Source organism: Ictalurus furcatus, chromosome 25, assembly GCF_023375685.1.
Source record: "Ictalurus furcatus strain D&B chromosome 25, Billie_1.0, whole genome shotgun sequence".
Lineage (NCBI taxonomy): Eukaryota > Metazoa > Chordata > Actinopteri > Siluriformes > Ictaluridae > Ictalurus > Ictalurus furcatus.
The window spans coordinates 3,949,608-3,977,459 of NC_071279.1; the positions used below are offsets into that span (position 1 = coordinate 3,949,608).

General features: G+C 38.9%; 1 protein-coding gene across 1 annotated transcript; it reads left to right on the top strand.

Annotated features, from left to right (window-relative positions):
* The first annotated feature begins 124 nt into the window (after positions 1-124).
* tagapb (T cell activation RhoGTPase activating protein b) lies at positions 125-27,729 on the top strand. Its single transcript, XM_053614297.1, has 13 exons — positions 125-1,566; positions 3,270-3,440; positions 7,021-7,188; positions 20,384-20,425; positions 21,193-21,277; positions 21,463-21,519; positions 21,717-21,768; positions 22,149-22,297; positions 23,437-23,598; positions 23,882-23,991; positions 24,283-24,463; positions 25,262-25,367; positions 25,735-27,729. Exons 1-13 carry the CDS (start codon positions 1,214-1,216, stop codon positions 26,844-26,846), a joined length of 2,748 nt encoding a protein of 915 aa, XP_053470272.1. The 5' UTR covers positions 125-1,213; the 3' UTR covers positions 26,847-27,729.
* Positions 27,730-27,852: the final 123 nt, after the last annotated feature.

Below are 27,852 nucleotides of genomic sequence, written 5' to 3' on the forward strand. Positions count from 1 at the left end.
TTCAGAACGACAACACCAAGTTACCGGTAACAAAAACAACAGACTCAATTGTGTTTATGAAGTCGCTGTTGTTTCCTCTGCCTCCCACTAGACTTCTGGGTAATGTTTAGCGCCAATATGCTGGTGTTAATTGCCGTCTACTGTGTTTTTGTTACTTGACCCACTTCCCCTGCTGATGTAATTACAACCAAAATCCCAAACTCATACCAAGCCATAGGGTTTTACCAAGTCCTCTGTTAAAGTCGTTAAAGCAGAGTGCTGTCTGTATTTCTGTTTCAGGATTCCAGCTTTTTCAACATCATATCGAATGCTTCGTGAAGTTTTTGTCGTTGAGGTTTTGATTTATTTATGGAACATTAAGGAGTTTAGTATTCGTTTGTCAGTGTGTGTTGTCAGCTGAGTTGATTGTGTAGGAATAAATACACAAATGCTTATAAGTGTGGAGTCATTCGTCATGTCTTTGTTAACACTTAGTTGTTTTTTTTTTTAAATTCGCTAAAAACCTGTATAAAGTAGAGCGGAATTCTATAAAGCGGTCAGCAAATGGTATTTTACATGTTAAAAGCATCTCAAATCGTTTGTGTTAAAGATGTTGCTCGATAATTATTGATGTACCGAATTAGTCAGGTTTATTCATGCACTCTGTCTGATTCAGGACCTGCTTGTTTTGTGTCCTTGCTCATTTTCGGGAACACTACCAAGCACACACTGCATATTTCTACAAGCTAAACAAGACAACAAATAAAAGCAGGTTGTTATGAAGTCCGGCTAGAACAGATCGTGCTCGGTTTAAAAGAACTTTTTTTTTTTTTTTTAAAAGAGAAGTAGCAACTACGACAAGTATCAGCGAGGAAGCAAGTTAAGCGCTGTAGCGTTTTAAACGACGCACATCCGGAATGATACGTCTTGTTGTCTACACGTGTTAACCCGTACCACTCTGAACGACAGAGTATTGTTATTTGAACAAGTGAGTGTTGTTTCAATATGAATGGCTGCCCCAGAATGCACTGGTGCGCATGAAAAGTCCTCATCAGGGACACACTGTATTCAGCAGCTCCGTTTAATGATCGGCCTTGTCCTATATAAAACAAACAGGAACAACAAAAGGAAGTGACAATAAATCAGTCCTTTAGGCAGAAGTGGGCAGTAACGTGGTAGACATCCCTAAAGATCTACTTCTCACATATACATGTAACAAGTGTGAGAGCGTGGAATGGTGTGTGATCGTGCGTTCGGGTATCATAACTCTGATATTTCTACAGTTTTCACAGATACCTTACAAGCTACAGTAGTTCACTTGGTCAGTAGGAAAACAAATGCATTGAGAAGTGTGATAAAAGTCACAGCAAATCATTTGAATCGTCACAACCTGATGTGTCGAAGACGGGACGCGCCGTGTTACGATACATGTTATAGTATTGTATTATTATTTAGAATGAACAGTAACACTTCTGTTACGCTTTTTCATTGTTTCCCCCAGCACTTGCGCAGTCTGGCGCAGAGAAGACGATCCGCACCAAGCGTGGTGTTTGGGAAGGCTCTGGGAATGTCTTGGCCCTCCATCAGGTTGGAACTATTTCCTCCAAGTCTGAATGCTGAATTTTTAGCTTTAATTCAAATTAGCTATATACTTTTTTTTTTTTTTTTTTAAAACAACACTTTTAACTATTTGTTATCAGCATGTTTTCTAATAGAAGTAATGCCGCTTTTTCTTTTTCTTTTTTTTAGAGAATTTATACGGAAAATTTCTCTGAAATATATTATATGGATATTTTCGAGATTTATCCAAATGCATAAAAATGTTTGTTTGTTTGTTACATCAGCGAATCACGGCGAGACATGTAACACAGCACACGATAAATACGTTAAACTCGGGCATGGAAATGTGGTAACATGTACTGACAGCTTTCTCTAAGACAGAAGTGTGTGTTATTATAAATCACCTAGGGGCATCTAAGCAGGTAACTGTACGGTTGAACATGAACATGACATTTAAAAGTGTTTATCTGCTTGTATTTCCTCATTTGTACATTGCTTTGGAAATGAAGAAAAGTCTGCTAAATGAATAACTGTTAATGTAAATTTTTATATAGAATGAATAGGATTTTAAGCTGCATTGTGGATGGTCTGCAGTTTAATTAATACTGTTTTAATTTGCAGGTATGGCAGTGACAACATGACGTAGTTAAGGCCTCCACTCATACATCATGTAGATTAGAAAATATGCTGCATCCAAGACATCCATAGCCTTTAGACAATATTAATTATCATAAGGTCCTCATTCATAACTGCATACATTTAAATTTGAAAAAATAAATAAATACTAATGATCTATTTTGAGTGACCAAACACTTTAAAATCCTTCTGACAATCATTATGTTGTTATTTGACAGATATAAACCGATGTTCCTTTTATTCACCTTTATAGATGTTGTGTAATCATGTAGCAGCGTGCGCCATAGAGCTATTGCACCTAGTGGTCACAAATGGAAACTACAACAAGCACTAATAGAGGCCGGTTTGGGGAAAGAATCATGATGCCCCATCCTTTGTGGAGGAAAAGGGAACAGGACAGTTAATGATATGATTGCCAGGGGTGGGTTAGTTTAAAAATGCTCCATGGCTGCCAAGATCTTGTTTTATAGCAAATAATCTGAATTAAATGTAATAATTTTCCACAAATAATACTTACAAGCCAAAGTGCAGACAGTTGTGTCTATGAAGAATAGAACCATTTCTATTGTAATATATATTGCAAAGATTGGGGGAGGGAAAGAGGGATTATGGAGTGAAAACATACATCAGAAATGCGTGTGTGTGCACTTTGACACTTGCGAAAAAGGAGAAGAAACCGTCTTCCTTTTCCGATGCACGAAATATTTTCTGGACCGCTTTCAAGACTTTTGTGTGGGGATTTTTTTTTTTGTTGAGAAATCGTTCGTTGGAAATTTGATTGAAATCTGGCAACCCTGTTTAGTGACTTTAGCTCTTCAGGGAAAACACCTGCTTTATTAAACACAGTTGAAGAAAGATATGTCAGAAGTGCTCAAAACAAGCTGCTTGACTATGTGTCATCAACTCTAAATTGCCTATTACACAGTTACGTAAAAATAAAATTCATTCGATAGTGAAATACAGCAGAAGTCAAGTGTTATAGCCTCTTGACCTGATTTAGTTTGAGGCTATGCCACTGAAATCTATGGTCACAAGCTCTTCTTGGCCCATGAACATGAACACGAGCGTGATGTGTGCGCTGCTGTGTCCTGCAGGGAGGAGTGTGTGCCTGCGATCGTGATCGACCAGTGTCCGTTTGTGCTCGGTCTGAGCAGTGAGGACTCGGAGCTCATCCTGGATGACACAGTGCAGCTCACCGAGGGACAGAAGACGAGCGAGAGACATGTATTCCTCTTCAGTGATGTGTTGGTCATCGCTAAGCTCAAGTAAGACCGCAGCACAGATACACACATAGAGACAGAGTCCATTAAAAATGACTGCAAGTCACAAACTTCTTCCAGACTTGATGGATTCAAGGCCTCTTTAATTCATTCCCATGCAAATCTATACACACCTCTAAAAACTCCTCCATATGCACTTGTTCTATGCAAGTAGTTGCACACCTGATTCAGATTGCTAATACTACTACTACTGTTACTACTAATACTACTACTAATAATAATAATTCCTTACATTTATATAGCGCTTTTTTTTCCTAGGAACTCGAAGCGCTTTACATAGTATGGGGGAGGGGGGAATCTCATCAACCACCACTAGTGTGTAGCATCCACCTGGATGATGTGACGGCAGCCATACTGCGCCAGAACGCCAACCACACCAGCTAAAAGTGCAGAGGAGAGAGTGATGTAGTCAGTTCAGAGATGGGAATTATTAGGGAGCCATGATAGAAAAGGGTCACTGGGGGGATTTCGCCAGGACCCCGGGGTTACACCCCTACTCTTTTATGATAAGTGTCCTGGGATTTTAAATGACCACAGAGAGTCAGGACCTACGTTTAACGTCTCATCTGAAAGATGAGAGTTTTTACAGTATAGTGTCCCCATCACTGTACTGGGGAATCAGGCCTCACACAGACAACAGGGTGAGCGCCCCCTTCTGGCCTCACTAATACCGCAGCAACCTTGATTTTCCCACGGAGGTCTCCCGTACAGGTACTGGCCAGGCTCAACCCTGCTTGGCTTCAGTGGGAAACCAGGCGAGAACAGCAGGGAGATATGGCTCGGGCGACTAAGTGTACCGTGTCTCTTGTGATTGTATCTACCGTTTTTATTTATTTAATTTTTTTGCTGCTCCGTGTTGTATTTTCAGCTCTAACAGTGCACCCGCTTCAGCTCACTGTGGTTTTGCTCATCAGTTCTATCGCAGCTGATTTTACAATATGATAATTTCACAGTTTCGGTCTGGTGTTACAAATGTCTGGATATACTCACAGCTTGTTTAAAGATATCTCTAAAAATATCTTTTTACACTGAATTAAAACTGAGAAACTATTTGCTAAAATTACATAAGTGCGTGCTTTGCAATGGCTATCTATGCTTTGTTATTATAGCTTGTCTTATCAGTAATTGCACAATCAGGTGCAGAAGATCGTATCTAAAATCTTCAGAAGTTAAATATGAAATGTTTTCATTTCCCACACCAAGATGCCAGCGTAAAACGTAAGCAAAAGCAAAAGAAACAAAAGTAAAAGAACCAGAAAAAAGCTATAGCTTAACATGCACTATTTGGCCATTTGAATTGGGATAAATAAAGGAATGTGAAACCTAACACTGTGAAATTCAGCATGACTGATCCAGTCATGGGGAAAAAATAAGTACACCCCATGGAAATTGTTGCTTTTTTGACATATTTGGACAAGCAAATATTTGATCATCTTTGAAACAGCGCCTAGTAATAAAGGTGACGTACTTGAACAAAACCACAGGGAAAATTAACATTTTAAATAATTTATTCAACAGAAATATCAATAGATGTGATATTCTTTTGTGGATAAAGTAAGTACACCCTTGACCTCAGAAGCTAGTATTGCCTGCTTTAGCAGAAATAACTTCTTGTAGGTGTTTTGCATAATTGACAACCGACTTGCTGGAATTTTTGACCACTCTTCCATGTAATATTCTTTCAGTTGCAAGAAGTGTGAGGGTTTTCTTGCATGTACTGCCCGTTTCAAATCCCTACACAACATTTCGAATCCGGGCTTTGACTAGGCCATTCCATAGCCCTCCATTTCATCTTTATGAGCCGTTCCTTGGTGGATTTGTTAGTGTGCTTAGGATCACTATCCTGTCGAAAGGTCAACTTTCGGTTCAACTTCAACTTTTGGACAGACGGCCTCACGTTATCTTCAAGCACTCTTTGATATGATGCAGAATTCATAGTTGAATCAATAAATGCAAGCTGACAAGTCCCTGAGGCAGCGAAGCAACCCCAAACCATGACATTTCCACCACCGTGCTTCACAGTTGCTATGAGGTGCACATTATTCCAAAAGGCCTGGTCTTTGCCTATGTGCTCATTGGCAAACTGTAGTCTTGCAAAGGTTTTTTCCAGGCACGCCTGCCATGCAGGTCTGCCATGCAAATTTGCGCAATCTCTTTCTGACTGCAAAATCATTGCACCGTGAAACCAACAGTTGCAAGCCTTACCAGCAGATCCTGTGATAAAATTTGGGGGTTCTTGGAGACTTCTTTTTGCATCAGACCTGTAGATGATTTTCCTTACAGCGGAATGTTGTATTTCAAATAATTTGGAGATCTCTGTAAATCCCTTGCCAGACTCATAGGCATCCACAACCTTTTTTCTGAAGAACTCTTTAGATCTTGGCATGATGAAACCACACACCTCAATAACAAAAGAACCACCAGACACTAGATATGAGAGCGGACAGATAAACAAGACCGGTTCCACCTGCACTCCCTAAGCAGGTTCTAATCACTGGCACCCGATCTTGAACACCTGATTCTAATTATATGGATTTAAAGGTGTGATAAATGTAGGGGCGTACTTACTTTTTCAATTTTCCAGATGAAAATTTTACACGTCATTTGATAGAGTGCATCACCTTTATTAATACGCATTGTTCCAAAAAGGATCAAATGTCTGCTCGTCCAGATATGTCAAAAAAGTCACCATTTGTGTCTCCTTCATCTTGTCTTTATCCCGGAAGCCTCTCCAGGACTCTTTCAAGGCCAGTGCACAGTATTAATGTGAATGACAAAATCAAAGTCTAGATTAAAACCACGAAAACATTTTTATACTGACCAAACTGTGGTTATATTGTATATATGTACATATAGAATGGCTTGCATATACAAGGGATTCTGATTGGTCAAATGCTGTTGATTACTTTTCATTACCAGCAGCTCTGACAGTACAGTACTTTAACTCCAAGGCAAGTGACGGGTGTTTACTAATGCGCTTATTTTAATACACTAGTTTCTAGTATAACAACTTACACAGGGACTTGTATGGCCAACACGCCGCATAAACAGATTCATTACTGATATGGTGAAGTTCTCTGTAAAGAGACATTCAATGCTTACAGTGTAAAAATCTGACTCTGACACTGGAAAGTCTTCAGGACAGAGGGCTGTGTGCATTCCCGTTTCTCTCTTTTACTCCATTAATATCTACAAGAGAGAGAGAAAAAAGAGAAGTTGGTTTAGAGCAACCTGATTCGTGGACATTCCACCACATTAAATGTAATAATAAATGGATAAAACGTATGTCTTCTTGTTCGCTTATAAGTGGAAAAAGTGGCATTTAAAAATAAATAAATAAATAAAGAGGAATAAATCACCTTGTTATTGGGAAATTATCCACGTCAGGGTTGTAACATTACACCACCCTGACTCGGTTGTTTTCCTATAGCACATCCCAAAATGTTTTCTTCTTTACATATTATTAATAAAGAAAATGGTTCACTAATGGCACTAATGATGATCTTATTGATATGAATGATATTATTGCCCCTGTTCATTGCTTCTTCTTCTTCTTCTTCTTCAGATCCAGAGGCAGCTACAGACTAAAACACAGGGTAAACCTGGAGCAGCTTTGGGTCTGTGACTTTAAAAGTGAGGACGATGAAGGATGTGAGGATGAAGACGGACATGTCCACCTGAAGAAGACAATCGTTCTGGCCTGGTCTGTCTCTCTCTGTCTGCTGACGTTCAGGTGAGTTGATGAAACGTGGATATTCGGAACAGAATGTGAATGTGTCAGCTGGATGAAGCTCATTTTGTGTGGTTTTATCAGAGAGGAAATAAAACGTGTCCACATTCACACAGAGACTAAAACAGCCTCATCAATAGCATTAAGATCATGATTGTATTCAGTAAGGTTTGCGCGCGTTGAAGTCTTTAGACGTTTATTGAGTTTTGTAAATGGGAAATATTTCGTGCCGTTTCAATAAAAACAGTTTCCTTTCCTTTGAAGTTCGATTTGATTGTTTTGTAATGAATGACGTCATTTGGGGGGACAATTTCACAGAAGCGTACCTCAAAAATCCACTTCCGCCTACACACTTCACGACTGACTCAGGGTTTAATTGAAGTTTGCAGGCTGTGTGCACTGAAACAAGCTGTTTGAGAGACAAAAATAGACACACACACACATGCACACACACACACACACGTCATCAAAAAACATCATTATATTTGCCATTACGTTTAGAAGACCAACAACAATCCAGTGTCAGAAATAAAATTTCACTTTATTCAGTTGATACAAAAGGAAAAATGTTTATTTAAAAGAAGAAGAAGAAGAAGAAAAGAAAGCAATGTGGCTCCATAAACAGAGTTTTATTAAAGTCACCCTGTATGTTGTACAACACGTTTTTATGATAAATCCTTTTGGAGAACTTAAAAACTTTGTCATTTTTTTCTAGTTTGCCAGTAATATGCCAGATTTCCAGGAGTTTGCTACTCCTACTCCTTCTATTACTGTTCCTACTGCTCTTCCTACTCCTAATACTCCTTCTATTACTGTTCCTACTGCTCTTCCTACTCCTAATACTCCTTCTATTACTGTTCCTACTGCTCTTCCTACTCCTAATACTCCTTCTATTACTGTTCCTACTGCTCTTCCTACTCCTAATACTCCTTCTATTACTGTTCCTACTGCTCTTCCTACTCCTAATACTACTTCTATTACTGTTCCTACTGCTCTTCCTACTCCTAATACTCCTTCTATTACTGTTCCTACTGCTCTTCCTACTCCTAATACTCCTTCTATTACTGTTCCTACTGCTCTTCCTACTCCTAATACTCCTTCTATTACTGTTCCTACTGCTCTTCCTACTCCTAATACTACTTCTATTACTGTTCCTACTGCTCTTCCTACTCCTAATACTCCTTCTATTACTGTTCCTACTGCTCTTCCTACTCCTAATACTACTTCTATTACTGTTCCTACTGCTCTTCCTACTCCTAATACTACTTCTATTACTGTTCCTACTGCTATACCTACTGCTAATACTACTTCTATTACTCTTCCTACTGCTCTTCCTACTCCTAATACTCCTTCTATTACTGTTCCTACTGCTCTTCATACTCCTAATACTCCTTCTATTACTGTTCCTACTGCTCTTCCTACTCCTAATACTCCTTCTATTACTGTTCCTACTGCTCTTCCTACTCCTAATACTCCTTCTATTACTGTTCCTACTGCTATACTTACTCCTAATACTACTTCTATTACTGTTCCTATTGCTATACCTACTGCTAATTCTCCTTCTATTACTGTTCCTACTGCTCTTCCTACTCCTAATACTCCTTCTATTACTGTTCCTACTGCTCTTCCTACTCCTAATACTACTTCTATTACTGTTCCTACTGCTATACCTACTCCTAATACTCCTTCTATTACTGTTCCTACTGCTATACCTACTGCTAATACTACTTCTATTACTGTTCCTACTGCTCTTCCTACTCCTAATACTACTTCTATTACTGTTCCTACTGCTATACCTACTCCTAATACTCCTTCTATTACTGTTCCTACTGCTCTTCCTACTCCTAATACTCCTTCTATTACTGTTCCTACTGCTCTTCCTACTCCTAATACTACTTCTATTACTGTTCCTACTGCTCTTCCTACTCCTAATACTACTTCTATTACTGTTCCTATTGCTATACCTACTGCTAATACTACTTCTATTACTCTTCCTACTGCTCTTCCTACTCCTAATACTCCTTCTATTACTGTTCCTACTGCTCTTCATACTCCTAATACTCCTTCTATTACTGTTCCTACTGCTCTTCCTACTCCTAATACTCCTTCTATTACTGTTCCTACTGCTCTTCCTACTCCTAATACTCCTTCTATTACTGTTCCTACTGCTATACTTACTCCTAATACTACTTCTATTACTGTTCCTATTGCTATACCTACTGCTAATTCTCCTTCTATTACTGTTCCTACTGCTCTTCCTACTCCTAATACTCCTTCTATTACTGTTCCTACTGCTCTTCCTACTCCTAATACTACTTCTATTACTGTTCCTACTGCTATACCTACTGCTAATACTACTTCTATTACTGTTCCTACTGCTATACCTACTCCTAATACTCCTTCTATTACTGTTCCTACTGCTATACCTACTGCTAATACTACTTCTATTACTGTTCCTACTGCTCTTCCTACTCCTAATACTACTTCTATTACTGTTCCTACTGCTATACCTACTCCTAATACTCCTTCTATTACTGTTCCTACTGCTATACCTACTGCTAATACTACTTCTATTACTGTTCCTACTGCTCTTCCTACTCCTAATACTCCTTCTATTACTGTTCCTACTGCTCTTCATACTCCTAATACTCCTTCTATTACTGTTCCTACTGCTCTTCCTACTCCTAATACTCCTTCTATTACTGTTCCTACTGCTCTTCCTACTCCTAATACTACTTCTATTACTGTTCCTACTGCTCTTCCTACTCCTAATACTCCTTCTATTACTGTTCCTACTGCTCTTCCTACTCCTAATACTCCTTCTATTACTGTTCCTACTGCTCTTCCTACTCCTAATACTACTTCTATTACTGTTCCTACTGCTATACCTACTCCTAATACTACTTCTATTACTGTTCCTACTGCTCTTCCTACTCCTAATACTACTTCTATTACTGTTCCTACTGCTCTTCCTACTCCTAATACTACTTCTATTACTGTTCCTACTGCTATACTTACTCCTAATACTACTTCTATTACTGTTCCTATTGCTATACCTACTGCTAATTCTCCTTCTATTACTGTTCCTACTGCTCTTCCTACTCCTAATACTCCTTCTATTACTGTTCCTACTGCTCTTCCTACTCCTAATACTACTTCTATTACTGTTCCTACTGCTATACCTACTGCTAATACTACTTCTATTACTGTTCCTACTGCTATACCTACTCCTAATACTCCTTCTATTACTGTTCCTACTGCTATACCTACTGCTAATACTACTTCTATTACTGTTCCTACTGCTCTTCCTACTCCTAATACTACTTCTATCACTGTTCCTACTGCTATACCTACTCCTAATACTCCTTCTATTACTGTTCCTACTGCTATACCTACTGCTAATACTACTTCTATTACTGTTCCTACTGCTCTTCCTACTCCTAATACTCCTTCTATTACTGTTCCTACTGCTCTTCATACTCCTAATACTCCTTCTATTACTGTTCCTACTGCTCTTCCTACTCCTAATACTCCTTCTATTACTGTTCCTACTGCTCTTCCTACTCCTAATACTACTTCTATTACTGTTCCTACTGCTCTTCCTACTCCTAATACTCCTTCTATTACTGTTCCTACTGCTCTTCCTACTCCTAATACTACTTCTATTACTGTTCCTACTGCTATACCTACTGCTAATACTACTTCTATTACTGTTCCTACTGCTCTTCCTACTCCTAATACTACTTCTATTACTGTTCCTACTGCTCTTCCTACTCCTAATACTCCTTCTATTACTGTTCCTACTGCTATACCTACTGCTAATACTACTTCTATTACTGTTCCTACTGCTCTTCCTACTCCTAATACTACTTCTATTACTGTTCCTACTGCTCTTCCTACTCCTAATACTCCTTCTATTACTGTTCCTACTGCTATACCTACTGCTAATACTACTTCTATTACTGTTCCTACTGCTATACCTACTCCTAATACTACTTCTATTACTGTTCCTACTGCTCTTCCTACTCCTAATACTACTTCTATTACTGTTCCTATTGCTATACCTACTGCTAATTCTCCTTCTATTACTGTTCCTACTGCTATACCTACTGCTAATACTACTTCTATTACTGTTCCTACTGCTCTTCCTACTCCTAATACTACTTCTATTACTGTTCCTACTGCTATACCTACTCCTAATACTCCTTCTATTACTGTTCCTACTGCTATACCTACTGCTAATACTACTTCTATTACTGTTCCTACTGCTCTTCCTACTCCTAATACTCCTTCTATTACTGTTCCTACTGCTCTTCATACTCCTAATACTCCTTCTATTACTGTTCCTACTGCTCTTCCTACTCCTAATACTCCTTCTATTACTGTTCCTACTGCTCTTCCTACTCCTAATACTACTTCTATTACTGTTCCTACTGCTCTTCCTACTCCTAATACTCCTTCTATTACTGTTCCTACTGCTCTTCCTACTCCTAATACTACTTCTATTACTGTTCCTACTGCTATACCTACTGCTAATACTACTTCTATTACTGTTCCTACTGCTCTTCCTACTCCTAATACTACTTCTATTACTGTTCCTACTGCTCTTCCTACTCCTAATACTCCTTCTATTACTGTTCCTACTGCTATACCTACTGCTAATACTACTTCTATTACTGTTCCTACTGCTCTTCCTACTCCTAATACTACTTCTATTACTGTTCCTACTGCTCTTCCTACTCCTAATACTCCTTCTATTACTGTTCCTACTGCTATACCTACTGCTAATACTACTTCTATTACTGTTCCTACTGCTATACCTACTCCTAATACTACTTCTATTACTGTTCCTACTGCTCTTCCTACTCCTAATACTACTTCTATTACTGTTCCTATTGCTATACCTACTGCTAATTCTCCTTCTATTACTGTTCCTACTGCTATACCTACTCCTAATACTACTTCTATTACTGTTCCTACTGCTCTTCCTACTCCTAATACTACTTCTATTACTGTTCCTACTGCTCTTCCTACTCCTAATACTCCTTCTATTACTGTTCCTACTGCTCTTCCTACTCCTAATACTACTTCTATTACTGTTCCTACTGCTCTTCCTACTCCTAATACTACTTCTATTACTGTTCCTACTGCTCTTCCTACTCCTAATACTACTTCTATTACTGTTCCTACTGCTATACTTACTCCTAATACTACTTCTATTACTGTTCCTACTGCTCTTCCTACTCCTAATACTACTTCTATTACTGTTCCTACTGCTATACTTACTCCTAATACTACTTCTATTACTGTTCCTACTGCTCTTCCTACTCCTAATACTACTTCTATTACTGTTCCTACTGCTATACCTACAACTAATACTCCTTCTATTACTGTTCCTACTGCTATACCTACTCCTAATACTACTTCTATTACTGTTCCTACTGCTCTTCCTACTCCTAATACTCCTTCTATTACTGTTCCTACTGCTCTTCCTACTCCTAATACTCCTTCTATTACTGTTCCTACTGCTCTTCCTACTCCTAATACTCCTTCTATTACTGTTCCTACTGCTCTTCATACTCCTAATACTCCTTCTATTACTGTTCCTACTGCTCTTCCTACTCCTAATACTCCTTCTATTACTGTTCCTACTGCTCTTCCTACTCCTAATACTCCTTCTATTACTGTTCCTACTGCTCTTCCTACTCCTAATACTCCTTCTATTACTGTTCCTACTGCTCTTCCTACTCCTAATACTACTTCTATTACTGTTCCTACTGCTATACCTACTGCTAATACTACTTCTATTACTGTTCCTACTGCTATACCTACTCCTAATACTCCTTCTATTACTGTTCCTACTGCTATACCTACTGCTAATACTACTTCTATTACTGTTCCTACTGCTCTTCCTACTCCTAATACTACTTCTATTACTGTTCCTACTGCTCTTCCTACTCCTAATACTCCTTCTATTACTGTTCCTACTGCTATACCTACTGCTAATACTACTTCTATTACTGTTCCTACTGCTCTTCCTACTCCTAATACTACTTCTATTACTGTTCCTACTGCTCTTCCTACTCCTAATACTACTTCTATTACTGTTCCTATTGCTATACCTACTGCTAATTCTCCTTCTATTACTGTTCCTACTGCTATACCTACTCCTAATACTACTTCTATTACTGTTCCTACTGCTCTTCCTACTCCTAATACTACTTCTATTACTGTTCCTACTGCTCTTCCTACTCCTAATACTACTTCTATTACTGTTCCTACTGCTCTTCCTACTCCTAATACTACTTCTATTACTGTTCCTACTGCTATACTTACTCCTAATACTACTTCTATTACTGTTCCTACTGCTCTTCCTACTCCTAATACTACTTCTATTACTGTTCCTACTGCTATACTTACTCCTAATACTACTTCTATTACTGTTCCTACTGCTCTTCCTACTCCTAATACTACTTCTATTACTGTTCCTACTGCTATACTTACTCCTAATATTACTTCTATTACTGTTCCTACTGCTCTTCCTACTCCTAATACTACTTCTATTACTGTTCCTACTGCTATACCTACTCCTAATACTCCTTCTATTACTGTTCCTACTGCTATACCTACTCCTAATACTACTTCTATTACTGTTCCTACTGCTCTTCCTACTCCTAATACTCCTTCTATTACTGTTCCTACTGCTCTTCCTACTCCTAATACTCCTTCTATTACTGTTCCTACTGCTCTTCCTACTCCTAATACTCCTTCTATTACTGTTCCTACTGCTCTTCCTACTCCTAATACTCCTTCTATTACTGTTCCTACTGCTATACCTACTCCTAATACTCCTTCTATTACTGTTCCTACTGCTCTTCCTACTCCTAATACTCCTTCTATTACTGTTCCTACTGCTCTTCCTACTCCTAATACTACTTCTATTACTGTTCCTATTGCTATACCTACTGCTAATTCTCCTTCTATTACTGTTCCTACTGCTATACCTACTCCTAATACTACTTCTATTACTGTTCCTACTGCTCTTCCTACTCCTAATACTATTTCTATTACTGTTCCTACTGCTATACTTACTCCTAATACTACTTCTATTACTGTTCCTACTGCTCTTCCTACTCCTAATACTACTTCTATTACTGTTCCTACTGCTCTTCCTACTCCTAATACTACTTCTATTACTGTTCCTACTGCTATACTTACTCCTAATACTACTTCTATTACTGTTCCTACTGCTCTTCCTACTCCTAATACTACTTCTATTACTGTTCCTACTGCTATACTTACTCCTAATACTACTTCTATTACTGTTCCTACTGCTCTTCCTACTCCTAATACTACTTCTATTACTGTTCCTACTGCTATACTTACTCCTAATACTACTTCTATTACTGTTCCTACTGCTCTTCCTACTCCTAATACTACTTCTATTACTGTTCCTACTGCTATACTTACTCCTAATATTACTTCTATTACTGTTCCTACTGCTATACCTACTCCTAATACTCCTTCTATTACTGTTCCTACTGCTATACCTACTCCTAATACTCCTTCTATTACTGTTCCTACTGCTCTTCCTACTCCTAATACTCCTTCTATTACTGTTCCTACTGCTCTTCCTACTCCTAATACTCCTTCTATTACTGTTCCTACTGCTATACCTACTCCTAATACTCCTTCTATTACTGTTCCTACTGCTCTTCCTACTCCTAATACTCCTTCTATTACTGTTCCTACTGCTCTTCCTACTCCTAATACTACTTCTATTACTGTTCCTATTGCTATACCTACTGCTAATTCCCCTTCTATTACTGTTCCTACTGCTATACCTACTCCTAATACTACTTCTATTACTGTTCCTACTGCTCTTCCTACTCCTAATACTACTTCTATTACTGTTCCTACTGCTATACTTACTCCTAATACTACTTCTATTACTGTTCCTACTGCTCTTCCTACTCCTAATACTACTTCTATTACTGTTCCTACTGCTCTTCCTACTCCTAATACTACTTCTATTACTGTTCCTACTGCTATACTTACTCCTAATACTACTTCTATTACTGTTCCTACTGCTCTTCCTACTCCTAATACTACTTCTATTACTGTTCCTACTGCTATACTTACTCCTAATACTACTTCTATTACTGTTCCTACTGCTCTTCCTACTCCTAATACTACTTCTATTACTGTTCCTACTGCTATACCTACTCCTAATACTCCTTCTATTACTGTTCCTACTGCTCTTCCTACTCCTAATACTCCTTCTATTACTGTTCCTACTGCTCTTCCTACTCCTAATACTCCTTCTATTACTGTTCCTACTGCTATACCTACTGCTAATACTACTTTTATTACTGTTCCTACTGCTCTTCTTACTCCTAATACTCCTTCTATTACTGTTCCTACTGCTCTTCCTACTCCTAATACTCCTTCTATTACTGTTCCTACTGCTATACCTACTCCTAATACTCCTTCTATTACTGTTCCTACTGCTATACCTACTGCTAATACTACTTCTATTACTGTTCCTACTGCTATACCTACTGCTAATACTACTTTTATTACTGTTCCTACTGCTCTTCCTACTCCTAATACTACTTCTATTACTGTTCCTACTGCTCTTCCTACTCCTAATACTACTTCTATTACTGTTCCTACTGCTATACCTACTCCTAATACTCCTTCTATTACTGTTCCTACTGCTAATACTACTTCTACTACTATTACTGCTGCTGCTGCTCCTTCTACTACTCCTACTACTAACATGTCCTCTACTACTACTACTATTCCTAATACTACTTCTACTACTACTACCACCTAGTCTCCATACAACTATCATATCCTATCACATTCCTATCATCCACTACTACTATTACTACTACTGCTCCTACTACTTCTATTCCTACTCCTAATACTGCTCCTACTACAACTCTTCCTCCTCCTACTAGTCTCTATACTCCTAGCATACTACTACTACTATTCCTATTCCTTCTACTACAGTGCTTACTTCTGAGCCTCCTACTAATACTACTACTCCTATTACTTCTATTCCTACTCCTTATTCTCCTCCTCTTCCTCCTCCTACTAGTCTCTATACTCCTATCATACTACTACTAATACTCCTACTACTACTACTACTTCTATTCCAACTCCTTATTCACTTCCTCCTCCTCCTCCTTCTACTACTACAAGTTCTAGTCATGCTCCTCCTCCTCCTTCTACTACTACTACTACTAATAATAATAATAATAACAAGATTTTCAAGAATCACGGAGGGAAAATGAAGAGTTTAAATAAGCAACCAGAAATGAGGAACCTGTGAAATTATATTGAAATGGCATCACATTTGGGGGACATAAATATACACAACCTCAAAAATCCCCGTATGCCCACTGCCCGATTCACATTTCTTGAAGTTTGTCAAGTTCCTTTTTACATGCAGTACACACAGAGAAGCAAACACCATAACACTGTTGTAGTCAGAAATTCACGGTCACGATCACTACCATGAATGTACACAGGAAGTGAATGGCCCTGTTGGTTTGTCAGCTTGCTCTGGTTATAAACCAGTATTCAAGGCATCATGTGTGTACAATGTTCATAAGTACGAACATGTGTTCTTGGCCCTTATCATTTGTATCGATGACAGTAGTGTCTTTTTTTTTTGACCAACTGCCTCTTTATAGTGTATGAGAGCTGTCACCAATGAAAAGGGAAGTAAATTCAGGGAAGCTAAATTTCCTCCAGCACCACAAAGCTGTTTTAAAAAACAAAGCTACATTTTGGACTGCTCACATGCTCAGTGACGGGGTATTCCACGTCACAGAGAAACTCATAGTGGAAAATCGGCCGTCTATAGGAAGAATAAGAGGGACTTTTGGTAGATACTAACAAAGTACCATTGCAAATGTACATAGTTTTGACATTTCAGTAATGTTCAACTTTAGTTTTTTGTGTCTGTACGACACGGATAATAGCAAGCTAGTTACACCAATGAACTTTCTTGTTATGATTTTGTTTTGTATATATTGGCAATGAGAAAATTGAGAGCTCACCCTATGTCAAAGAAGCACTGTTATATATTGGTGCGCTTAGAAATTTCCACATTACATCTAAATTGACGTTATTTATAGGACGACTTTTGTGTTTTGAATTATTGAGGTTTGGATTAAACCCTTTCAAGTCAAGCGACCAGTCAAATAAGCTAATTTCTAGAAAAACTGAAAAGTAAGATGTGACTGTTTTGATACTGCGGTTGTGGTTTAAAAAAATCGTAGACCCCGTGGCTATGTTTCATGGACCCCCAGAGCATAGCCTTGGGGACCGTGATGTTTCACATTTTGTTACAGTGGTGGAAATCACAACCAGTTATATTTATTATTTGAGTTATCATACTATAGGTATTAGCCTGTTTCACGATCATTTGAATTGAACTCGTTCAAACCTGTAATTTAAAAAAAAAAAAAAAACCCTATCAAGTCCAAATCGATTCTGAACTGTCAATGGAAAGTTCCGGAATATAAAGCTCTATTGCTATACATAATAAATAGCCCGAATATTTTTTACTACACATTTGGATAATGAGCCGAAGGTTTATTAGTTGGACTATATTCATTAAATAACTTTCTACTAAGCGGGTAGAATTCGATTTTTTTGTCATTAATTATATATATATATAATTTATTTATTAAAATACTGTGGTTGCACAAAGGAATTTACTTTCATTTATGACTTACAACACAGTACACATCAATCACATGATATATACACAAACCACATGACCCACTATTGCAAAAAAACAGACACAGTTTACACACACATCACACGTTCTGTTGCTGCACACACCTCCTGAAATCCATCACGTGACGGATGTGAATGCAACAGCCAGGTTTCAGAGCTCAGACATTTTCATGATAAATTTAGTTTGTGTTAATATTTCATACCAAGACACATACATGCCAATAACATATTTATACCAATGGATAAAAACAGACATAGAGACGGATAGATAGATAGATAGATAGATAGATAGATAGATAGAGTGCTGTGAAAAAGTATTCCTGATTTCATTTGTTTTTGTGTGTATCTCATGCTAAATAGTTTTAGATCTTCAAACGAAATACAGCAGAACACCAAGGCAACCTGAGTAAACACACAGTACAGTTTTTCTAGTAAACACACAATAAAGTATACATTTTTTTTACTGAAGCAAAAAAAAGTTCATCCTGGTTCACCCATCACCCATGTGAAAAACTAATTGCCCCCTTAAACTTAAAATCTGGTTGTGCCACCTTTAGCAGTAATAACTGCAACCAAATGCTTCCGATAACAGTCTTTATCAGTCTTTTACAGTGCTGTGGTGAAATATCAGCCCACTCTTCTTTGCAGAACTCCTTTAGTTCAGCCACATTGGAGCGTTTTCAAGCATGAACTGCACGTTTAAGTTCCTGCCCCAGCATCTCAATTGGTTCAAGTCAGGACTTTGACTAGGCCGCTCCAAAACTTTAATTTAGCTTTTTCTGAGCCATTCACAGGTGGAATTACTCTTTGCTTTGAATCATTGTCTTGCTGCATAATCCTGTTGCGCTTGAGTTTCAACTTACGGACTGAAGACCGGACATTCTCCTTTAGGATTTTCTGGTATAGAACAGAATTCACGTTTCTCTCAATTACTGTAAGTTGCCCAGGCCCTGAAGCAGTAAAGCATCCCCACACCATCGCACTTCCTCCACCATGCTGGACCGTAGGTATGATGATCTTTTTGTGGAATTCTGTGTTTGGTTTACGCCAGATGTAACGCGACCCCTGTCTTCCAAACAGTTCCACTTTCGACTCATCAGTGCACAGAACATTCTCCCAAAAGGTTTGAGGATCATCAAGGTGTGTTTTGGCAACATTCAGACGAGCCTTAACGTTCTTCTTGGTTAGCAGTGGCTTTCACCTCACCACTCTTCCATGGATGCCATATTTTCCCAGTGTCTTTCTGATAGTGGAGTCATGAACAGTGACCTTGTAAAAAGCGCTATACAAATAAAATTGAACTGAATTGAATTGAATTGACCTTTATTGATGCAAGAGAGGCCTGTAGGTCCTTTGATGTTGTCCTTGGCTCTTTTCTGACTTGCTGGATGAGTCGTCGCTGTGCTCTTGGAGGAATTTTGGAAGGTTCACTACTGTGCCGAGTTTATCCATTTGGAGATAATGGCTCTCACCGTGGTTCTTTGGAGTCCCAGAGCCTCTGAAATAGCTTTGTAACCCTTCACAAACTGATGTATTTCAATCACCTTCTTCCTCATCATTTCTGGAATTTCTTTCAACTTTGGCATAGTGTGTGCTGGATAAGACCTTTTAACCAACTTCATGCTGTTGAGAAAGTTCTATTTAAGTGTTGATGTGATTGAAAAGGGTTTGCAGTAATCAGGCCTGGTTGTGTCTAGTCCAGCTGAACCCCATTATGAATGCAGTTTCATAGATTTGGGGAATTAGTAACTACAGGGGGCAAATACATTTTCACACAGGCCCAGCTGGTATTGGATTACCTTTTTTGCCTCAATAAATAACATTATCATTTAACAAACTGTATTTTGTGTTTACTCAGGTCGCCTTTCCTTTTTGCTTTTGATTTAGTTTTAATCTCTGAAAAATTTTAGTATGAAATATACACAAAGACCGAAGAAGTCCGGAAAGAAAATACTTTTTCACAGCACCGTATATAAACAGACAGACAGACAGACAGACACACAGCAGCACTAGTATGATGAGTAGGCGTGTTCGTAAACTAACACGGTAGGTTGATATGTCTGTGGATCGTATTTAATGTCACGTAACCCTTCATTTCATGTTCCAAACCAGTACAGTTGTCAATTTACACTCATCTCATCCTCTCTATTTGCGTATGCGCTTCCTGCGGACCCATATCCAGCTCTAACACCTAGTCAGGTGCTTGGCTACCACACAAGGAGAATTTCCACTTGTCGACACGGTGTCAGGGCGAAACGAGGAAGTGGCGGTGTTACCATGACGCTGCTTCCTGTCCCCATGACTTGGTGCAGTTTCCGCTTGTTAAAAAGAGGCCTCGTGTGTGCAGCCAGTCCATCAGTGCGTGCGATTTGTGCTTCAGTGTAAGGTGTATGAGCTCTGTGGATCAGTAACTCAAACCATGCTGTTATTTTACCTGCAGTTCGCCTGAAGTTAAAGAACGCTGGTTAGATACTGTTCACAGGTACGTGCCTCTCTCTGATACTATATTACTATTCTGTTTATTAGTACTATATTTATTAGCAAATCGTACATAAAGTTACTTATACAAAATCAATGAGCAATGCAATGTGCCGCACTAATCCGTAACCATACGAATTTGTCAAACTTAAATAAAAATAATATGAAAAACAAAATCAGCGTTTGACTAAGGATTCATAACGCTAGAATGTATTCTATTAATTGTCTCTTGACCAAATTGACTTTTAAGATGAACACTAATACATCTGATTTCGCATGAGTTGTTGTTGTCTGATCGGTTTTATTTTCAAATATTAGTTGCGGTTCATGTGATATTGTTATTGTGGTATTTTATGGTATGACGTATCACTTTTGAATGTTTTCTTGAAACAAGCTAGCTAGCTAGTAAATTCCTAGTAGATACTGGTGTATAGCTGTTTGTGGTCACGGGCACGCTATTAACATAAAATCGAAACTACAATACACATAATACCCTTTAATGCCAAAGTTGTGCTTGAACGTTACCGAGGATAAAGGTCACAGCATTTACAAGATGTCATTAGGACTTTACCGTTAGCGTTTAACCCAGTGTTACTATTATGTAAAATTGTAAAGCAGAGCATGTTGGGTTATTATAGATTTTGTGTGATCGGCTATGAAGTCGAATCACTTTGATAACGGGAACATCGTAAAGGTCCCGTGTTTTGTTTGGTAGAAAGTCGAAAGGGGTCGTTGATATAAAACCACTAACCGCACTGCATATAATAACAGGAAAATTACAGAGGCTAGGAAGAGGACCGCTACGATTTCACCACCTCCAAGTGTCCTCATGAAGGTCTTGAGCAGCACCACCACAGTAAGTGCACCTATAAGTCAGTTTGCATTCTGCATCTATTGACGTGTACTCGACGGACGTTATCTTCATTTACCTATTAAGCGTCCAAATGTTTGCACTGAGATTTCGACTGGCTGGATTTTAAGTTCCCTGTTAGGTGTTGGGGTTTAATTGTGTGCGCTCTGTCTTTGTGTGGTGTGTTGCAGAATAAAGTTCTGAGTGGAGGAGGAATGGAGGACAGTGTCATCGACCTGCAAGTTAATGTGAGTATTGATTTTTCAAAGACATTTTTCAAATAAAGCATTAATGAAGGCGGCCGGTTTGTTTGTTTATTTGAACAAAAATAAGACCGGTGGGTGTGGCGGGCTTGTAGTGCAACACCAATGTGGTTATGAGGGCGTGTATGCAGTTACACTGTGTACTCTATATTGCCACACACTCACGTCTCGCTGTTTCCCAGGCTCTCCATGGCAACGGCTCCTCCCTGCAGTGCAAGACGGAGCTGGCAATTGGTGAGTTCAAACTCAAATCAAGAAGGCGCTTTGTGACCACAGGTGCGGTTAGGGGCCCTCCAAAGAGTGCCAGTGAAACTGAGTGGGAGAGAATCAAAGAAGGAGAGAGATGAGGGGTGAGAGAAGGAGAAGAGAGAAAGACAGAGAGATAGCCAGCTAGAGAGAGAAAGAGAGGGAAGAAAAGATAAAAGTACATGACTTTGTGACTTTATACCTGAAGCTTTTAACTCATGTGTGCCCACTGTTGTGTGTGCCAACCGAAGGACACACTTTAAGTCTCAGTTCTATGTCAGTCTGATATATTCTTAGCAACTCCCCCCTTTCACTCTGACTCACAATCATATGCTGATTTTTTTTTTTTTTTTTTTTTTTTACTTTAGCAGAACATGATGGTGGTAAGAGGAGCCTGTTCTCCAAGCTTAAGAGAAGAGACACGCACACAGGCATGCCCACACGGCCAGGACACAAGACGAGCCTGCTGTTTGGTCAGCCTCTCCCTGGAGACTCTAAAATCCCCAAACCCATTGCTGTAGGTCTCTCTTCTTTTTCTTTGTGATAAATATACGGTATATGCAAGCACATTACTGTTATTTATTAACTCTTCATCTTCTTCTTCATCTTACTATTATTTAATTTATTTATTTATTTCTGCAACTAACCCATGTATATAGAGATCGAATAAAGGCTAAAACAGGAAATGCTGATATTTAAAAAAAAAAAAAAAGAAAAAAAAAAGAAAAGCTAATGTGACGAGTTCCCACCCTAGAATTGATTATTTACATGTAATAGCATGTCCCAGCGCGGTTTATTCCTTTTACACCACAGCGATTAACCAACAATTATTTTTTTATGCTGTGGAACATTGACAAACCAGTCTATTCTTCTCATCACGTACCTTACAACGGTCTCCTATAGAAACGATAATAATTACCCATGATTTGCCTTGCAGACTTGCAACAGTTCTTTGGTTAAAAATCGTGCCATCATGCCTCCCACAGGCAAAGAAGAACTTCTTTCTTCTCTCTTTTACTTCCTCTCTTTTCATTCATGCATACATACAAGTTTTTCCTCATTTTGCACGAGCATTAATAAATAAACCTTCCTCACGTACTTCGTTTATTAAGATATCTTTCGCCGATACTTCTACTTCGAGGTATTTGCTACATGTAGCTTTATAACATTTCCACCTGTATACGAGAAGATTCATATCTTCAAAGGCAGAGGCAAGGAGACAGGCAATGCAATCCATTCTCAGGACTATTAAAGATATTTCTCCTAAACTAGACGTAATTCAGTGCTCAGAAATGACTTTATAAAAGTAGGCAGAAAACTCCACTGTCATACCTAAGCTGCTCTTCCCATACGTGTGCACACGCTTCAGCTAAGATCTAATCAATAGGAAATATTCAATCAGATAATCTGACAGTGGTGTTTTCAGCTGTAGCATATCTCGTGTTAACATCTACACGCCAGTTTAAACATCTCAGAAAGATCAGAGTTGAAAAGCTGCCGAGTCCATTTGACAATATAATAGAGGGGGTTTTTAAGTATAACATTTTGTAGAAATAAGAACAACAAATGTAAGGGATAACAACGCACAACAATACACACTTGAAAATCCATATGATTTCTTCTTATGTTAAATAATCGTCATCCGTGTCCATTCAGGATCTTCTTGTGCTGTTGTGGAGGAAAGGTCCCGATACAGAGGGAGTTTTCCGAACAGCGTGTAACAGCAAGAACCTGAGTGCTGTCCGTGATCAACTCAACTCTGGGGTTGCGGTGGACTTGGAAGCACTTCCTGTGACTCTGCTGGTCGGATTGTTAAAGGTAAACATGCTGTCCCTATTGCAGCATGCAACACGACCATTTACGCAACCATATGCATTGCTACGATCATCCCATCCATATCCCAGTATATACTGGGGAAAAGTATCCAGCCTCCAGGATCTTTCAGTACTCTAATTGTGTGTATTGTCTTGTGTGTCGATCCTGGAAGTGTGATATTTGATGACATGGCGTGATTGACTCATTTCCAACACAGTGACAGAAGTCCATATATAAGAAGATATAAGTCAGTAAATGAATAATACTGATGTCATTCTATTGACAGACTTTCCTGAGGGAGCTTCCAGGAAGTCTGCTGGTGGCCGAGCACTATGCTGAGTGGATAGAAGCACTGGAGAAAGAGAAGAAAGAGGAGATACCTGCCGAATTGAGAAGGTAAGCATGGAGTAAAAAGAAAGGGAAAGCAAGACGTGGGCACGGTTAGGGGCTCTTTTTTATTTTAAGAAAGCACCTAACTTCACCGGCTCAAAACAAAATTAGGAAGAGAAAACGGGGCTTTCGGTGGACTTTTCCCTTTCAAATAGGGAACAACTGAGTGTCAAAATGTCAACTTGTTAAAATAGAAGGTCACCACTTCTGCTTTTGGAGTCGAATGAAAAAAAAAAGCATCAAAGTGATTAATGGTTCTTCCTCTTTTTTTGTCTGGTCCCTTCGCTCTATGTTCAGGATTGTTTCCAAACTCCCCGAAGCCAACAGGATCCTGCTGCAGTACCTGCTCTGTTTGCTGCGCCACATTATCCAGCGATCAGAGAAGAACAAAATGGATCCCAAAAACTTGGCTATCTGCATTGCACCAACTCTGCTACAGCTCAGCAGCCAGCCGCTGGACGTGAGCACGGTCGAAAAGGTTAGACACCTGTCTTCTGACTCTTACTCATAAAGCACATAAAGCTCAAAGTGTGGTTTGTCGAAGCGTGACAAACCGCAGCGTTCTAGTTTTTACTAGACAAATATTTTTGTTTGCTCGAGTATGAGTGCGAATTGTATGTGCAAAAAGAGCTTCAAAAAACAAACAGGAAAACATATGCACAACATTTCACATTGACAGAGCTACCTTTGAGCTACTAGCTAAGGACTATTTTTGCTGGAATGCAATGCTGCAATACATTTCCACACAAATGTTCTAGACAAATGTTTTTGAAACACCTCTCAGATCCTTACAGGGCTCTAAAACAGGTGGATATACCAGCTCAAAGTATCCACTGTAGATACTCTATTTGATTAGGCTGGTCGAACAGATTTTTTCCAATTAGATCCACATTATTTTAAATAAAATATCAGACTCTTTTAATGTATGATTTCCGATATCATATCCCACATTTTTACTGGACACTTGAGAGACACGGCTACCGTATACTGTAGGTAAACAGTATTTCGATTGGTGGACAAGATCAGGGCTGACACATTGTCAGTAATTTCAACGATATATCGTGTACTGTAAATATCTAAAAACTGTTTTACTTTAAAAAAAAAAAAAAAAAAAAAAAACCCTCTTCATGCTTGCATGATGTTTACCTCAGATCTGCAGGGAAACTCCCAAAAACCACTGCTTCACCACCACTAACCATGTACTAACTAGGCTACACTGATAGGTAACGCTATATTTTTTATCTTTTAACATCATAATTGTCATTTTGCATTGTAGGTGACAAGCTTAACCCAGTTCCTGATTGAAAATTGTTGTGAAATCTTTGGAGAAAGGATCCTGAGTCTGCTTGGAGACCCAGAAGAAGAGCTAGGACATAACTCAGGTACAGAAAACCAAGCTAAGAAAACTTGTGCTTTTACCTCATGAATCAGTTTACTTAAAAAAAGAAATAAAAAATCATATATCATATAGCGCCAGATTCTGAGAGGTCCCAGCTTTGTGAGAAAATCATATAATCTTCAAACTGTTCTTAATTTTAGTCTTTTTTTTTTTTTTTTTGCGTTTAAAGAACACTTTATGAATTCACTATAGGAGTAAGAGACACCAAAATCCTCGAAGGACTTACTCACAAGATTAAAATCCCTGTCAATCAGTTCCAATCATCAAATGACTTGCTGTGATTCGACTTGAGAAGTATTTAAGAATACGTCATGTATCCTCTGTCATAACGCAACTTTGATTTTACACAGATACGATGTCTTCACACCAGCACGACTCCGCATATGACAGCACCGATGGAGAGAGCGGAGAGGCGACAGGACAGACACAGCAAGCATGTCCTCACATCCAAATCCAATGTTCAGTCAATCATTCCCACTCCTCAGAAGAAATTTTCGAGCCTTTCACCAAGCCCTTCGACCGGCGCAGCTCCGAGCCTGCCATCTTTTCTTCGGTCGGGGTGAAGGACCTTCGATTTCTGGCACGGAGTCACGATGACTGTTCTTCTGCTAAAGAGTATGAAGAACAGCCTCTGATGAAGCAAAATTCCGACGACTCGTTCCTACAAGCACAGAGGAGACCGTTGCAACCTTTACTGAGAAAAACGACTGGCAGTCTAAACCTTGAAGTACCGGTCATCTCCAAAAACTTCTCCTGCTCCTCATCTTGTTCTCTGGAAAGCACTAACTCGAACATCTCTGAGAATTCAGTGTTTGCCAACTCTCCTTTGCCCTCTCCATCCAGCCCTCGGAAAATACAACCCGAGAGACACATGTCTCTTAACGTAAAAAGCAAAATGGACACGAATTCAAGGCGTCCGTTTCCATTTAAGCGAGCCAAAAGCCTAGGAAGTTTCTCCATTAACAAGGCAAGCGTCAAGAAAACAGAGGCACAAAAAGAGGGCACTTTTCCATGCGGAACGTTGCAGGAGGACTCTCAGAATGAGGCAGAAGTTCTGGATGAGCCGGTGAGGCGCCAAAGGCCACTCTCTGCCATAGAGGTCTTTGAGCACGTGGACAGACGTGACCCTGGCAGTCCACCGTCGTACCAACAGGCTGTGAATTCTGGAGTCCTTCAGCCACCTCCTGAATACCGTACCATGACTGTCCATGATGCAAGAGGGCTGGGCCAAAGATCTCGTCCTATCTCTATGAATGATTACATCTTGGACTCTTCTCCCGTTTGCCAAATTTTGGACAAGTTGAACTTTTCCAACGACGGTTTAGGTGCACCTCAGCAGAGCTCATTTAGGCAAAGAGCCATGTCTGAGTCGATAGGCTGCACCAGGATCGAAAAACTCCATCGTCGGTGCAGTCAGCCTGTGTTCGAGGAACTCTCGTACGGAAAGGAGTCATATGTGTAAATTAGTACTTAGCTTTTTGTTGTTTTCACAATGCACTTGTTAGGCCAAGACATTCCCTGTAAGGCAGTGTCAGTTTTTTTTTTTTCTGTTTCTAAAAGCTACTTAATATGCTAATATAAAATATAATATCACCAGTCTGAAGCTACGTTTATGTAAATAGAACAATCTGTAAATAGAGCAACCTATTAAAGGAATGGTTAGGCCAAATCAATTATTTACTTTTGCACTGGAGCTCCATGGCTAATAATGCTAACAAGTAAGAGAAGTCTATCTCACCAGAAATAAATAGCTGCCTCAAATCACATCAGTGGCTTCAGTAATGTCATGTTGACTCACCCATGTAGTTTTGGACAATCTATAATGTATAAACATGAACAGAATCAATCTCACTGTGTAGCTGAACACTGCAACGGTATGGGGCAGCCATCTTGAAAGGCAAATCACTTATTTCCTTAACTTCATTTTCTGTTCGCTAGACCCCACCTCCAAAAGTCTGAAAGTGAAATTATACCAGAAACTGGAATTTTTGCAGATGTTTGTTTTACAAAACCATTTATTATTAAAAAAAAAAAAAAGTATATTATCATTTTTGGAAAAATATATATATATATAAATAGATTTGTGGCTCAGGTTCAAAACTAAAGAAGCACACGTTAATACCATTCATGTCCTTGCTGATTGACTACATTTGCACAAAGTTGTGTATATTTTTGTTTTAACCATATTATAGAGTTCATTCTTAGCTTTCCCCATCTGCCTCTGGCACTTTCGTGATGACACTTGTACATATATATATATATAGATATGTGTGTTTGTGTATGTATGTATTTTATATGTTAATATTCCACTTTTCTTCACTACAATAAACTTCGTCTTCTATGAATCTTCGGAACATCTCATCCTTTGGTATTGTATAAGAACTTGATTGTGTACTTTGTGTAACGTTAAAACTTTTAATCTTAACTTTTAATTAAGCTCTGAAGCTCATATGTGCACTGTTCCATTT

Coding starts and splice junctions, on each gene's coding strand:
- tagapb (XM_053614297.1), top strand. CDS start 1,214: ATGGTGTGTGATCGTGCGTTCGGGTATCATAACTCTGATATTTCTACA. Junction 7,189..20,383: donor CTCTGTCTGCTGACGTTCAG/GTGAGTTGATGA, acceptor TTTTACCTGCAG/TTCGCCTGAAGTTAAAGAAC. Junction 24,464..25,261: donor ACGTGAGCACGGTCGAAAAG/GTTAGACACCTG, acceptor TTTGCATTGTAG/GTGACAAGCTTAACCCAGTT.